Source organism: Pipistrellus hanaki, assembly GCF_964339955.1.
Source record: "Pipistrellus hanaki genome assembly, chromosome: 3".
Classification (NCBI taxonomy): domain Eukaryota; kingdom Metazoa; phylum Chordata; class Mammalia; order Chiroptera; family Vespertilionidae; genus Pipistrellus; species Pipistrellus hanaki.
In genome coordinates this window covers 90,707,234-90,723,409 of record NC_140505.1, presented here as the reverse complement: position 1 = coordinate 90,723,409, position 16,176 = coordinate 90,707,234, and the positions used below count along the sequence as shown (strand labels likewise).

The 16,176-nt window shown below is 40.3% G+C and overlaps 1 protein-coding gene across 1 annotated transcript; it reads left to right on the top strand.

Annotated features, from left to right (window-relative positions):
- The first annotated feature begins 43 nt into the window (after positions 1-43).
- PTPN18 (protein tyrosine phosphatase non-receptor type 18) lies at positions 44-1,011 on the top strand. The gene is made up of 3 exons (XM_084879604.1): positions 44-222; positions 523-597; positions 823-1,011. Exons 1-3 carry the CDS (start codon positions 60-62, stop codon positions 888-890), a joined length of 306 nt encoding a protein of 101 aa, XP_084735730.1. The 5' UTR covers positions 44-59; the 3' UTR covers positions 891-1,011.
- Positions 1,012-16,176: the final 15,165 nt, after the last annotated feature.

Sequence of the window (16,176 nt, the reverse complement as noted above, 5' to 3'; positions counted from 1 at the left end):
TTCACTTCCTCCGGACCTCCCTTCAGGCAGGAGTATCTCCCTGCTCCCCAGCCTTCGCCATGGCCGATACATATGCGGTGGTGCAAAAGCGCAAGGCTACTTCAGGCCCCAGGTCAGAGTCTGGGGCATGCAGCACAGAGGGGGCATCACTCTACAGCCATGTGACTCCGGGCGCCCGCTGGCCTCAGGCACCCACAGAGGAGGGGGCACAGCTGGGCGGTGGTGAGTTGACAGGTCAAGGGAAGGGTTGGGGAGGGCCGCACCCGTCTCCTTCTGGGGACCCCCACTGCTGGGCCCTCTGTCCCAGGCAGATCTGGCTATCATCTGGTGGCTGTTCACTTGCTGGTCACGACCAACCGGAAGTGTCCCAGGCCAAACCGCTGGGCCCCCACTGGGTGCGCTTTTCCGGAAGTCACCTTATCTGGGCAAAGGTCTAGGACCTGCCCCCTCCTCCCCTCTCCCTCAATCCCACCCCCACCCTCTGCGGAAGCCCATGAATGAAGACTGGTTTCCTGCCTGCAGTTCCTGCTGACCCCAGCCCTCCTGGGCCTGGCACATATGAGGACGTGGCTGGTGGATCTCAGACCAGTGGTCTAGGTAAGTCAGACAAAGCCCAGGTTTCTGGGACCCTACAGCTTTTACTGAATTCCAGAAGTTTGGGTGTTTTAAGGATGGTGCATGGGGCTCTGGGCCTCAGAGTTCTGTGGATGGGGCTGCAGTGAACCAGGAGAGCCTGAAGGCCCGAGGATCGCTTTGCCTAATTTGCTTACCTCTCCACATCTTAGCTTCTCCCTGAGACCCATGGTGTCCTTCCTTTCCCAGGTTTCAACCTTCGCATTGGAAGGCCTAAAGGGCCCCGGGACCCCCCTGCAGAGTGGAGCCGGGTGTGAATGCTGAGCCCAGCCTGCCTTTGACCCCACATGAGTGCCTGGACTGTTGAAGGTTGTGCTCTGCTTTGTGAAGTGTTAGGAATGGAAACACTGGGCCTGGATCAAAATAAAATTTCACAGAGTGGGAAATGTAGGGGTTTTGTCTCAGTAACTATAGCTTGAGGTGGTAGCTGGGAGAAAATAATTGGTGAGACTGCACTTGGTAGTTCAAGAATGAATATCAGGGATGGGTACAACCCCAAGGACCCCCCAATTGTGAAGGGGAGGATGAACAGATAGGATTCTGGAGACTGCCCCCATCACCACATAATAGACCAGTTAAGACAGATCTAAGCTAGGCATGACAACAGTCAAGTAAGCTTATTTTATTTTTTAATATATATTTTTATTGGCTTCAGAGAAGAAAGGAGAGAGATAGATAGAAACATCAATGATAAGAATCATTGATCGACTACCTCCTGCAGGCCCCCTACTGGGGATCTAGCCCGCAACCCGGGCATGTGTCCTTAACCAGAATCAAACCCAGGACCCTTCAGTCCACAGACCGATGCTCAATCCACTGAACCAAACCAGCTAGGGCAAGTAGGATGGTTTTAGACAAGTGAAAAGATCTTCAGATAAGTAAAGAGAGAGATAGACCCCCATACCAGTAGACTTTCAGAGGGACAGTTCACACAGCTGGATGGATAGATATCCACCAGAGATAGACCAATAACCTGGAAGGCCATCCCCAGCAAGAAACCACTAAAAAATAGATCCCTTCCTTGGTCCCGGGTAGGCAGTCAGACAGATAACAGTCAGATAAATTCCTAGCTGGACAGAGTCCCAGATAATATAAATAGACCCCCAGCTGAGCAGACACATAAGCATCCTTTTAGCTAGATGGGCAGACAGACTCACAGCTAGCTAGATGGATTCCCAGCCAAACAACAGTCACATAGACAGACCCTTCATTATACAGATGCCCCAATCAGCCAACTAGATTCACAACCAGGCAGACAGGTGGACAAACCCCACTAAGTCACCAACTACCCAACCTACATTTTGGCAGACAAATTGTTATACCTCTTGATGGGAAGACAACCAGGAGGACTCCCAGACAGTCAACATAAGCCAGATAGAATCCCGACTACCTCCTAGCTAGGCATACATTGTAGATCAACAGATCCTTCAAACACTTTCTACTAGCCAGAGGTACCTCCAGTCCCTCAGGAAAATAGGATCCCAATGATCCTTAATTAGACAGATGGACTCAGTTCTACAGTGAGACTATCCTCAGGCATAGAGATAAATGGACATCAAACCAATTGGTTAGTTAAATTCCAAGCTAGATAGTCATCTCAAACCAGATGAATGGGTGGACCCTCATATGAACAGATGACTGATCTCCAGTAAGTCAGACCCATTTAGACAGACCCCAGTCAGACAGAAAGACCCTCCCCAACCAGACTGTTCCCTTGCTGTTTACACAGACCCTTTGCCAGATAGATCCCCAACCCTTGAGTAGATGGACATATTGTCACCTTGGCAAACAAATCTATATCCAGCAAAACAGACCTCTAGCTTTATAAACAGATAGACTGACCCAGACAAACATATCAGCTCCTAGCCAGATAGACTCATGGACCTCCAAGTAAATTAACTAAAGTGGGAAAAATGAGCTCCAGACAGAATAACTCCCAGCTTCATAAGACCCTCAGACAAACCCCTGTGTATGCAGAACCCTGATCAGAAAGACAATAGACAGACACCCCTCCAGCCCACCCCACTCCTCCATCTAGACAGACATGCAGGAAGCCAGACAAATCTCTATCTGTACACATAGACAGATGAGTCACCCAGCTAGGAAACAGTTTCCCATCCAGATCTTCAAGCTGGTGAGAACTGCAAGTGAATAGAAAGACAAGAGTAAATATACTTAATGCTCCAAAATCCTGCTTTTGCTCTCTGAGATGTCCTTCCCATGTGATCTTCCCAATACTATCTATCTGACAATGCCATGTTCACCCAGGCAGATACCCAGCTATCTCTCCCCAACATAGTACCCTGCCAGACTATTAGAAAGCTTTCCTGTGTCTGTGATGAGCATGGACCATTAAAGCCTTTACCTGCCACTTTCCCAACAGGCTCACCTAGCTAACACTGAGTGTTTGGTATGAACGTGGACTGAGTAATCTTCAGAACAACTTCACAATAAAGATAACGAGAAAAATTCTGAGGTATGCTAAGTTAAATTACTGCAGGCAAGAGAGAGAGAAAAGACAAGAATATTTAACCAGCTATGGGCTAACTAACAATAGAGTGCTCACATTCCTGAATGTACCTTGGAACTTTGAATCAATTTCAGGGGGTTTTCTGAAAAGAAATAATGGACCACTAGACACTGAAACATACTACTTATGCATGAACTTGCAGAACTTGTCCAGCACCAATAAAAAGCAGTAAATATTTCTTAAGGATTGTACACCTATTCCAGAACTGCCCCCCTTCACCTTTTCCCAGCTCCTTATCTTTAGCCAATACAAATTCTTTCAAAACAAGTTACACCTTTCTTTTCTGAAATATATATATACATAGCCAGCAACTGTAATGCCATAACGACTGGAACTACCAGTCGGTATGATGCCCACTACAGCCAGCAAACCCACACAATTTGGGGGAAGAGCCTGTGGCCTGTCCCCTTGGTCAGCCCCATTTCTGATTGGTCTCTCCCACCCCAATTGAGGGCGGGGCAGCTGGCCAAGCCCCCCATGGTCCTTCCCTCTTGGCCCCCCAGCTGCCCCACCCCTGATCGCCCCCATTTCAATAGGGGTCAGGTCTGCCTGACCAACTTCTTGCAGCCCCTCCATCTGCCTGGCCTCACCCCAGATTGGCCCCCTGACCCCAAATAGGGGCAGGGCCACTGGCCCACCACCCACACCCCTCCCCATGGCTGACCCCACCCCCAATCGGCCACCCACCCCAATTGGGGGCGGGCTCTGCCAGCCAATCATTCTCAGCCCCTCCCCCCAGCCGGCCCAGGCTGATCCACCCAAATTTGTGCACTGGGCCTCTAGTAATATGTAAAAGAGTCCGCCAACTCCAGGACAGAAGACATATTGACTTCCCCATCTAGCTGTGCTGCTGATGGTTTAGGCTGCCAGAACCTGCCCTTTTTGGGCTAGCATTTGGCTCAATAAGCCCTTTCAGAAAAGACTTCAGCCATAAAAGTTTTCTTTAATGGAGGTAACTTTGTTTACTTAGCCCAGGAAATTACTCTGACATTCCAAAAGTCTGATATCCTAGATGCAAAAAGACAATATACAGACTCAGTTAAGGTAAATGTTGATCTTTGTCAAGGGTGATATTGGCCTAGGACATGACTACTCCCCATGACTCACTTTTAGTTAGGAAGTTATAATTTCAGACCATCTTATATGGTTAGGAAATGTCAGGGGATTTGAGAGCTGGGAGCCAAGAACTATAGAAAAAGAACAAAATACATATTATATATCACAACATATCACTTACCTAGCAATGTAAAAGAACTATTTGACTTCAACCTAATTTTATAAATTTCCCTGCTTTACTTTCTCCCATCTCCCTTATTTACTACCAGTGAATTTCATGTAACCTCCTTATACCTCCAACCTTTTATTATAAAGCATAAAATAAACTGCAAAACTGCCATTCTTTGGAGCATTTTATAAATTTTTTATGGGTTTGGAAGTTTATATCAATAATTTCCCGAACCTATAGCAAAGTCTGACACTTAATAGATATTCAAGTTAGTTTATCTCACACTATTTATTCATAGGCTTCCTAATTTCAGTAAAATATGATAACTTGTCTTATATATTTCCTTAACCTTTCCATACTAATTATTTGTTCATGTTAATCATTGCCTTAGAATAACACACCAAATTTCTTCTTAAGATATTTAATGTTGGGAGAGCAGTCCTCTGTGAGTCTCTTTGGTCCCTGAGGAGTTGAAAGCAGCTAGGTAGTTAGGGACAGACTACTGGAGAGAAACGTAAAGGGGAGGTACAGCTGAACCCTGTAGGTGTGAGCAGAAACCAGTTTGTCAGTCACACCCTGTAAAAATGGTGTAAAAATGGTGTAAAAATCATAAGAACAAAGGGCACCTGAACAGAATTTTTGGATATCATTCTGAAAGAAGTTTTGGGGGATAAAATAGGCAGATTTAGGAAATTTTAGGAATTAAAAAGTCCTTGGGAAAACCACAGGGCTGCAAAGCTGGGAGCTGCTAGAGGTAGGCATTTCCATAGGATAGGGAGTTGAGACCTGCAGAAAGTATACATTTACAGAATAAAGGGAAGGGAAGATAAAGGCTATAGGGAATAGAAAAACAATAAGGGAGAAGGGGAAGGGAACCTCATGTTGGGTTTGAGCTCTGAAGCTGCTATAGTGTCTAATCAGAGGAGATATAAAGACATAAAGAACTGCAGTCTTTATAAACTTTAGAAAAATGAACTAGATGGGGACCCCCCCCACCCCACATGGGAGTTTGTGCTTGTTTCTCAATAAATTTCCAACTTTTCCTATACCACCTTTTGTCTGTGGTTTCATTCATTGACTCTACCTGGATAAGAACCCAGGAATCATGCTGCCCAGAAGAATAACACAGGTTCCAGTTCACTTTGTGAGTTTCAATTCCTACACATCTCTGCTGGGTGTAGTTGATAGAATAGGCAGCTAGACAGGCATGAGAAAACCAGGTACAGAATGTCACCAGGGTAGAATGTCCTGGTTGCCTAGCAATAGGAAAATTTTAGGAAAAAAGTTATAAAGACTAAGACCTTACTTCCAGGGTGACCTTTCTCCCCTAGCATGTCTCTAGTCATGAAGTTTAGACAACTCTTAGATGAGGAACCAAGGGGCTAGAAAACAGCCTCATATGACTCCCATACAAGCCCTTGCTTAACCACTCCCTTAACTTTTATTAAGTTACCAGAATAATTAGGTTCTGATCTATCTACATTACTAAAAGAGAAACATTAAAATTGACCTGTTATGCCCACAAGCCACACCCACCAGCCAACCAGGAGCAAGTATGCAAATTAAACCAACCAAGATGGCTGCAGCCATGGAGCCAGCAGGAGGCTTGGGTTTCCCCAGCAATGGAGGAAGCCAAGCTTCCCACACATCCTGGCTGGCCCTGGCCTCCACTCAAGGCTACAAAGTTTTAATTGTAGAAGATAAATAAATCCCAACAAAAATGGCTGTGGCCAGGGAGCGAGCAGGAGGCTTTCGTTTCCCCAGCAATGGAGGTGATCTGGCTGGCAGGCAGAACCAGTTAGGGGCATTCAGGAAGGCAGGCAGGTGAACAGTTGGGAGCCAGCAGTCCTGAACTGTGAGAAGGATGTCTGACTGCTCATTTAGATCAGGCCTAAACAGGCAGTTAAACATCTCTCAAGGGATTGCAGATTGGACAGGGTGTAGGCTGGGCTGAGGGACACCCGCCCCCCCCCCCCCATGCACAAATTTTGTGCACCAGGCCTCTAGTATCAAATAATCAGGAACAAAACTTCAGGTTTGTTGACTATGGAGATTTAGTTCTGGTCCAACTAGAGATAACATTTAGGCCTCAGTTGTGTTTCAGCTCTAGGCCCAGAAAAGCAGCAAAACCAGATGCTGACATCAGGACCAAATGCAATCAATTAGTAGACACCACAACCCTGAAAAGCACACACCCTGGAAAAATGATAAATATTCTATGGTGATCCTCCCCTAAAATTTCCACCTTTGGAAAATACATAAAAGCCCTTAAGACAAAGGCAAAGGACACAGTTCTCTCTCTCTCTTCTTCTTCTTCTCTTTCTCACACCTGTGCCTTTCAGTCTTCCCTTGGGTGTGTTATCTTTGCTGGCTTTCTTGTAAGTTCCAAGGGCCCTTCTTTTGCCTCTGTAACTTGTTTCCTGAGTCCATGCAGCTTAGTTGGTACTTCTACCTCTGATATTTCTTTTTTTTTTTCTTTTAAAATATATTTTGATTTTTTTGCCGGGACCGGTTTGGCTTAGTGGATAGAGCGTCGGCCTGCGGACTGAAGGGTCCCGGGTTCGATTCCGGTCAAGGGCATGTACCGTGGTTGCGGGCACATCCCCAGTAGGGGGTGTGCAGGAGGCAGCTGATTGATGACTCTCTCTCATCGATGTTTCTAGCTCTCTATCCCTCTCTCTAACTCTCTGTGAAAAATCAATAAAAATATATTAAAAAAAAATAAAATAAAAACTAGGCAAATAAGTCTAATTGTATACCCAAGTAGCTCCTCACCTTTAAAAAAAATAAAAATAAAAAAAATATATATATATTTTGATTTTTTACAGAGAGAAAGGGAGAGGGATAAAAAGTTAGAAACATCGATGAGAGAGGAAGATTGATCAGCTGCCTCCTGCACACCCCCCACTGGGGATGTGCCCTCAACCAAGGTACAAGCCCTTGACTGGAATCAAACCCGGGACCCGTCAGTCGGCAGGCCGACGCTCTATCCACCAAGCCAAACTGGTTTCAGCACCTCTGATATTTCTAAATAAATTTCTTATGCCAGAGTTCTTGGCTCTGATTTCTTTCTTAACTGAACTCAAGAACCAAAGTCTAACTCTGCTCTCAATATAGGGAGTTGAATATTCCTCCCTCCTCCCCTGCGATAGAAATGTCTCTCAATCTTAACTATGGTATGTTGGGAAGGTGACCTGATTTTGAAAAAGGGTCTTTACAGGTGTGCTAAGTTAAGCAGTTTGAGATAATTCTGGATATAGGATGGGCCCAAAACCCAATGGTTTATGTCATAAGAGAAAGGAGAGGGAATAAAATGCTTGTTCTTTCTGATGGTCATCAAACAAATAGCTTCTGCTATAGATATGTTAATTAATTAGAGAAATTCTGCCTGAAGCTTGAACAGAGAAGTCTCTTTGTCAGTGAAGAGATAGGAAAATATGCACAAAGTAATCATTCTATAACCAGACTCAGATTAGTGGGGGGTGATCAGGAACAAAGGGATTTAGAAATTTTGAGAGAAACAAAATGGCAGCCGAATAGATATATGTGTCCTGTGCCTTCTCATAGAGCAGATAGAAGAAATAACTAAAGCAAATAACATCCAACCAGAATTTGTGAATTAAATACAGCTGGTGAGACAATCCAAGGCGGAAAGGATAGAGGATGTCTGGAGAACAGAAGGATCAGGGAACTGGGCTGGAGAGAGAGATGCCCAACTACTGGGACGATCGAGTCAGAGGAACCTGTGCTGTACCAAGTCCGAGTCCCTTAGGGACACACATAACACCCAACTGTGGAAGGGGGTCCACAGGGTGGCTGGCAGCCAGGGAATCTAGATTTAAGTCCATGGCTGTGAGAGGCTCTGCCCAGAAAGGCAGCCTGAAGAACTTCTCTAGCCACATGGTACCTGGGGAAGGGAAACTCACAGCAGTGTGGCTGTTTTGCCTTTAAATGGTCCTTGTTTTTACTCACTAAACCCAGTTTATAGGACCTTTCAATTATAAACACTCACCAAAGCTGTGGTGCAGGTGGAAGGCAGTTTTGTTGAGGCTGGGAGAGGCTGTGGGGAAGAGTAGGACAGGGAGAGGTGAACATGAATCTGGCACTGGGACATTCTAATCCTTCCAACGATAAACAGCCATTTTTCATTCCATTTTTATTTTTTAATCATTATTTGATGTTAACTTGCTTTTTCTTCTTTGCCACCCTTTTTTAATTCACCTCTTCCTTTTTCATCCTGTTTCTCTTCTATTCCTGCTTTAGATTTTCTCTATTCTTTCTTTTTATTCCTTGTTAAAAAATGATCTGCTCCATCTGATTTATTGATGCATTATTATTAGTGTAGTCTCTGTTGTCTTACTCATATATCTAATATCCTTTCCCCTGCTACAAGTCCCTATACCTTCCTCTTTTCTTCCCTAGTCAAATTTTTAATGCTTTTGTTTTTTCTCTCCTCTCTTCTTCTCTTAATTGCTTAGTTTCACTCAAGCTAATCTGTTCTTTCCTCTACTCTTCTTTTCAAAAAATAGATGAGTATATAGATAGATAGTTTAAAGAAACATTATTTTGTCCTTTTATTTTTTATTGATTATTTTGTTTTTTATGTGGTTTTTTTTTTCTTTTCTTTTTTCCCCCCACTCATTCTCTTTCTACCTCCTCATCTATACTGAACCGTGGCCATTCCACTATTCATTTAAACTCCTTTACCTTACGTTCTGGAAATAAGTTCTGCCTCTACACATTCTTTTCCCTGTTTTTTCTAGGTGACTGTTGTTTGCATTTTTTGGTTTATTTGTTTTTGTGGAGTTTTCTCCCCATATATGTATATTTTCTCTTCTATTTCTTTTCTCTCTTACCATTTTTTTCTTTTCTCAATATCATTTTTGCTTTCTCTTCTCTCTCCCAATTCTCTTTTCTCACGGTAGTGACCACAAGCTAGACAAGTAAGAGGAGACTCCATCCATAATAAGATCAAGACCTAACTACACCAAGAGAACCCAACTACACCAAGAGAACCCAAATATCCCAAGTAAAGGGCATCCCTAGAATACCCAACACAGAAGAACTGAGAGATTGCACCAATAGGTCCCACAAAACATCTAGTATGTACGATAAACACAAAAAAATATGGGTGGCATAGAAGTTTGGTTTAATTCATAGAAAAAAAACCACAAAGGAACAGCAAAAATGGGGAGACAGAGAAACAGCCTCCATACAAAAGAAAAAGAGGAATCACCAGAAAAGGAAATAAATGAAATGGAGGTAAGCAATTTGTCAGAGAAAGAATTCAGAGCAATGGTCATAAGGACACTGAAAAGGATGGAAGACAAATTCAACAACATGTGTAGGAACCAAGATGAAATGAAGAAGAACCAGGAGGAAATAAAGAATGATATAGCTTCAATAAACACAGTGGGAAGTATCAACAATAGACTGGAAGAGGCTGACAACTGCATCAGTGAGCTAGAAAACAGGATAGAAAAAAACAAAAACACCCAAAACAGAGCAGCAATTTGAAGAAAAACTTAAAAAGCAGTAGGAGAGAGAGCTAAGGGAGCTTTGTAGCAATATAAAATGAAACAGCAGCCAAAACCGGTTTGGCTCAGTGGTAGAGCGTCAGTTTGCAGACTGAAAGGTCCCAGGTTCGATTCCGGTCAGGGGCATGTACGTTGGTTGCGGGCACATCCCCGATGTGGGGTGTGCAGGAGGCAGCTGGTTGATGTTTCTCTCTCATCTACGTTTCTAGCTCTCTATCTCTCTCCCTTCCTCTCTGTAAAAAATCAATAAAATATATTTTTAAAATAAATAAAAAAAAATAAAATGAAACAGCATCCACATAATAGGGGTGCCAAAAGGAGAGGAACAGCAAGAAATAGAAAACCTGTTTGAAAAAATAATGACAGAAAACTTCCATGACATTGAAGAGGAAAAACTCATATAAGTCCAAGAAGTACAGAATCCAAAACAAGATGAAGCCAAGATTGACACAAAACACACCACAATTAAATTGGCAAACACCAATGACAAAGTAAAAATCTTAAAGGCTGCCAGAAAGATACAGAAAGTTATCTACAAGTGATCTCCCATTAAACTATCCACTGATTTATCAGCAGAAACACATTAGGCCAGAAGGGAAAGGATTAAATATACAAAGTGATGCAAAGCAAGAGATTAAATCAAAGAATACTATACCCAGCAAGGCTATCATTCAAAATTGAAGGTGAAATGGGAGCTTCTCAGACAAAAAGGGATAAAGGAGTTTATTACCACCAAGCCACCAATGCAAGAAATTCTAAAGGGACTGCTGTAAAAAGAAGAAATAGAAAGAGAAGAAGGAACACAGGCATAAAGAATAAAAATGGTGACAGACAAGTACCTAACAATAATAACCTTAAATGTAAATGGCTTAAGTGCTACTTTCAAAAGACATAGGGTTGCTGAATGGATAAGAAAATTAAAGCCATATATCTTCTGTCCTCAGAAGACCCACCTCAGAAAAAGGACTCACACAGACTGATAGTAAATGGATGGAAAATTTTTTTCAGGCTAATAGAAATGCAAAAAAAAAAAAAAAAAAAAAAAAAAAAAATAGAGTAGCAATACTTATATCTGACAAAATGTACCTCAAAGTGAAGGCCATAACAGGATATAAGGAAGGCTACTTCATAATACTAAAGGGAGCAATTACACAAAAGAATTCAGGTAAATATATATGCACCAAATGCATAAAAAAAAAACTTAATATGCCATTGACACCACTGTATAAATTCTCTAAACAAAAAATCAGCAAAGAAACAGCAATCCTAAATAATTTGTTAGATCAGATAGAATTAATTGACATCTTCAGAATATTCCATGTCAAAGCTACAGAATGTACATTCTCCTCAACTACACATGGGAAGTTTGCAAAGATAGACCACATATTGGGACACAGGCAAAGTCTCTTCATATTCAAGAAGATAGACTTCTCAGATCACAATGGCATAAAATTAGAAGTCAACTACAATAAAAACAAACAAAGAAAATCAAACACTTGGAGGCTAAATAGTTTGCTGTTAAACAATGCTTAGATTACCAAAGAGATAAAAAAAGAAATAAAAAGCATCCTGGAAACAAATGATAATGAAAACACAACAATCAAAATCTATTGGACACAGTGAAAGCAGCCTTGAGAGGGAAGTTCATATCTCTAGGGGCCTGCTATAAAAAACAAGAGAAAATGGTAATAAATTATCTAACCCTACAAATTAAAGAATTAGAAAGAGAGCAACAAGAAAAGCCAAGAGTAAAGATCAGAGGAGAAATAAACAACAAAGAGACAAAAAAAACAAAAACAAAAACAAAAGATTAATAAAACCAATGCAATAATTGGTTCTTTGGAAGCATAAATAAGATTGATTGACCTCCAGCCAGGCTCAACAGGAAAAAAGAGAGAGGACCCAAATAAACAAAATCAGAAATTAAAGAGCTGAAGTAACAACAACCCCACAGAAATACAAAGGATTGTAAAAAAAAATAAAAAATAAAAAAAAATAAAAATAAAAATAAATACCATAAACAACTCTACTCCAACACACTGAACAAACTGGATGAAATAGACATATTCTCAGAAAAACATAAGCTTCCAAAACTCAATCAGGAAGAATAAAAAAAACAAAACAAACAAAAAAAAAACCAGAATAGGCCAACAACTACTAATGAAATTGAAGCAGTAATCAAATATCTTTCAGTAAACAAAAGCCCTGGTCCAGATGGCTTTACAGGGGAGTTCTATCAAATATTCAGAGAAGAACTAAAACCTATCCTCCTCTGACTATTCCAAAAAATTCAAGAGGAAGGAACACTTTCAAGACCTTTCTATGAAGTCAGTATTACCCTTTATCTGCAAAACCAGATAAAGACATCACAAAGAATTATTAACTATAGGCCAATATCCATGATGAACATAGATGCTAAAATTTTCAACAAAATTCTAACACATCAGAACTAACATTACATTAGACAGATCATATACCATGACCAGATGGGATTTATTCTGGGGATGCAAGGATGGTACAATATCTGCAAATAAATAAATGCTATATACCACATAAATTGAGAGACAAAAAAAATCACATAATCATATCAATAGATGCATAAAAAGAATTTGACAAAATCTAACACTCTTTCTTGATAAAAACTCTCAGGAAGGTGGAAATAAAGGGATCATACCTCAACATAATAAAAGCCTTATATGACAAACCTACAGCCAACATCATACTCAGTGGGCAAAGATTAAAACAATTTCCCCTACGAACAGGAACAAGACAGGGATGCTGTCATTCACCACTCCTGTTTGACATAATACTGGAAGTGATCCACCTCACACCTGTCAGAATAGCCAACATCAACAAATCAACAAACAACAAGTGTTGGCAAGGTTGCGGAGAAAAAGGAACCCTCGTGCATTGCTGGTGGGAATGTAGACTGGTGTAACCACTGTGGAGAACAGTATGGAGTTTCCTCAAAAAACTGAAAATGGAACTCCCATTTGACCCAGTAATCCCACTCCTAGGAATATATCCTAAGAAACTAGAAACACCAATAAAAAAGGATATATGCACCCTTATGTTCATAGCAGCACAATTTACAATAGCTAGGATTTGGAAATAGCCTAGGTGCCTGTCAGCAGATGATTGGATCAAAAAACCATGGTACATCTACACAATGGAATACTATGCTGCCATAAAAAAGAAAGAATTCTTATCATTTGCAGCAACCTGGATGGAATTGGAGAACATTATGCTGAGTGAAATAAGCCAGTCAATGAAAGAAAAACACCACATGATCTCACTCATTTATGGATAATAAGGAACATTATAAACTGATGAACAAAAGGATAGATACAGAGAAAGTAAAAGAAACAGTCAAATTACAGTGGGGAGGGTAGGAAGATATGAGGGAGATAAGAGATCAACTGAAGGACTTGTATGCATGCATATAAGTATAACCAATGGACAAAAACTCTGGGGAGGAAGGGCATGTGTGGGAGTGGGGGTGGGGTGGGGATTGGTAAAATATGTATAAAAAAATGAGGAAAAAAATACTTAATAAAAAATGAGGGGAAAAAAAATACTGGAAGTGCTAGCCATAGCAATCAATACAAAAAAGAAATAAAGGGCATCCAAATTGAAAAAGAAGTAAAATAGTCATTATTTTCAGATGACATGAAATTGTACATAGAAAACCCTAAAGACTCCATCAAAAACTACTAGACTTAATAAATGAATTTGCCAATGTGCCAGGATACAAAAATTAACACCCAGAAATCTTGGCTTTTTTATACACTAATAATGAACTCACAGAAAAAGAAAGTAAAAAAAAAAAAATCCTATTTACCATTGCACCAAAAATATTAAGATACCTAGGAATAAACTTAACTAAGAAGGTAAAAGACCTGTACTCAAAAACTATAGGACATTGAAAAAAAAAGACAAAGGAAGATATAAACAAATGGAAGTACACACTGTGTTCATGAATTGCTAGAATCAACACAATTAAAATGTCCTGCTACCCAAAGCAATTTATAGAATCAAATCTCCAGTAAAATACCCATGGCATATTTCACAGACCTAGAACAAACTCTCCAAAATTCAAATGGAACACAAAAAGACCCTGAGTAGCCACAGCAATCCTGAGAATGAAAAACAAAATTGGAGGGATCACAATACCAGATATCAAGCTGTATTACAAAGCCACTGTTCTCAAATTGCTTGGTAACTGGCACAAAAACAAACATATAGACCAATGGAACAGAACAGTGAACCCATAAATTGACCCAGGCGATTATACTCAATTAATATTTGACAAAGAAGGTAAGAGCATACAATGGAGTCAAAATAGTCTCTTCAATAAATGGTGTTGGGAAAATTGATCAGATCCATGCAAAAATATTAAACTAGACCATCAACTTACACCATACACAAAAATAAATTTAAAATGAATAAAGGACTTAAATGTAAGACAAGAAACCATAAAAATTTTAGAAGACTCCATAGGCAGTAACATATCAGACATATGTCAGATTGCTCATTCTCTCTTGCACCTCTAAGATCCTTTTTGGACCTAGCAACTAACCTCTCTGGGTCTAGCCTCTAGGAGTCTATATGGGTGACTCCTTCTCCAGATCTCTGAATTGAGCAGCAAGTGTCCAGCAGGCACCTGCGATGGGTGTACATTTTACTTCCTGTGGGAGAGTGCCGAAGCCTGCCCTCTGTCCACAGAGCATGACTTCCATGAGATTGAGGGCGCCTGCAAGAGAGGATTGCAGGAAAAAGAACATTTTGAATCTGTTCAACTGAAATCCTCAAGATCTCCAAATATATGAGAAGACTGTGCTGTAGTGTTCAGACTGATGAATAAAAAAACCTGCTCTCTAGTTTTACAGGACCATAGTCTAGAGCCCACCCTCGTACCCGGCACTTTGGTGATGTTACGGAGAAGGCCATGCTGCTGAAAAGGGAAGGAGGTTGAAATGTTTGATTGCCTTACCACATGGTCAAGTATCTTGCCAAAAATAGGAAAGCAAATGGTTTGGGTTTCAACTGAAGAGAAAGCTCAACTCAGAAAGAGATTTATCTGTATATACACATAACTGAGAGATTCCAGTTATATACAGTACACCTAACTGAAAACCAAGGTTAAGCCCACCAGTGTATTGTTGATGCATGCCATATAATTAATGGGTAACTTTTATTATTTATAACTTCTACATAAAAAGTGTGCTATGAGAAGGTAGTATATGCATTGTGATCCCATTTTTGTTATTTCTTTGTTTATATTTTAGGGAGATTTGAAAACTTTTTAAAGGTATAGTTATTTTCCCCCCAATATTTATTTTCCTGACAAGACCTTGAAACATCTTTTTTAAAATTAAAAATGATGAACAAAGAAAGACAATAAACTTTTTTGTTTTGTTTTTTCATAGGGCATCTTTCTTGACTTGAGAAGCCTAAGTAAACAGTAATTTTTTAGGAAGAATCAGCATGTGCTTGGGTTATCAAAACTTATAATTGCCTTTGAAATTCCATTCTTGTTGAAACTGATAAGATGAGCTTGACTAGAAGTGTTGAAGGAATATTTAAGGGGGGAAAAGCAAGGAGAAATCTTGACTTTCCATTAATACAAACAAGTGATACTATCATTGAAGTCAAATGGCTTAAACACTTTATGTAATGCTCAGAGCATGATTTAAAATGAGTGGGAAAGCCTGTTTATCAAAACACCTTGCAAAATCATGAAGAAGAAAGTGGGATGACTTGTGTACAAGTACAGATAAATGTACAAAGGTATTGGAATAATTTTGTGGTCTCCAGAAAAATGGCAGTGGGATATTTGCTCTTGGTCAAGCATCAAGAATTATCATTCTGCTACAGGATGTAGAGGATTATGACTTCACAGAGTTGTGTCTTGTTGTTTTTTTAAGTCAATAAGGCAGGTATTCAATTTTAGAGAATTGCTTATAATGGTATTCATAAGAAGAATATGGTTATACCACTAACAGGCATGAAATAAGTATTGTCATTCTTATTCAAAAGTGATCCAGATAATTATGATATTTCCTACGATGAACAGATTGCTAGTATTAGCATAACTTAAATATTCTTTATTGAAAGCAGTTTGAAGTTGGATTTGACCAATTTTGTTTTAGAACTGACAGAAAAGGGACTTTCCTGTCTACTGATGATAAAAGGTGTCTGGTTTGTTTCCAATTAACAGTAATCTTTATAGATCCTAACCATGTTTTTAA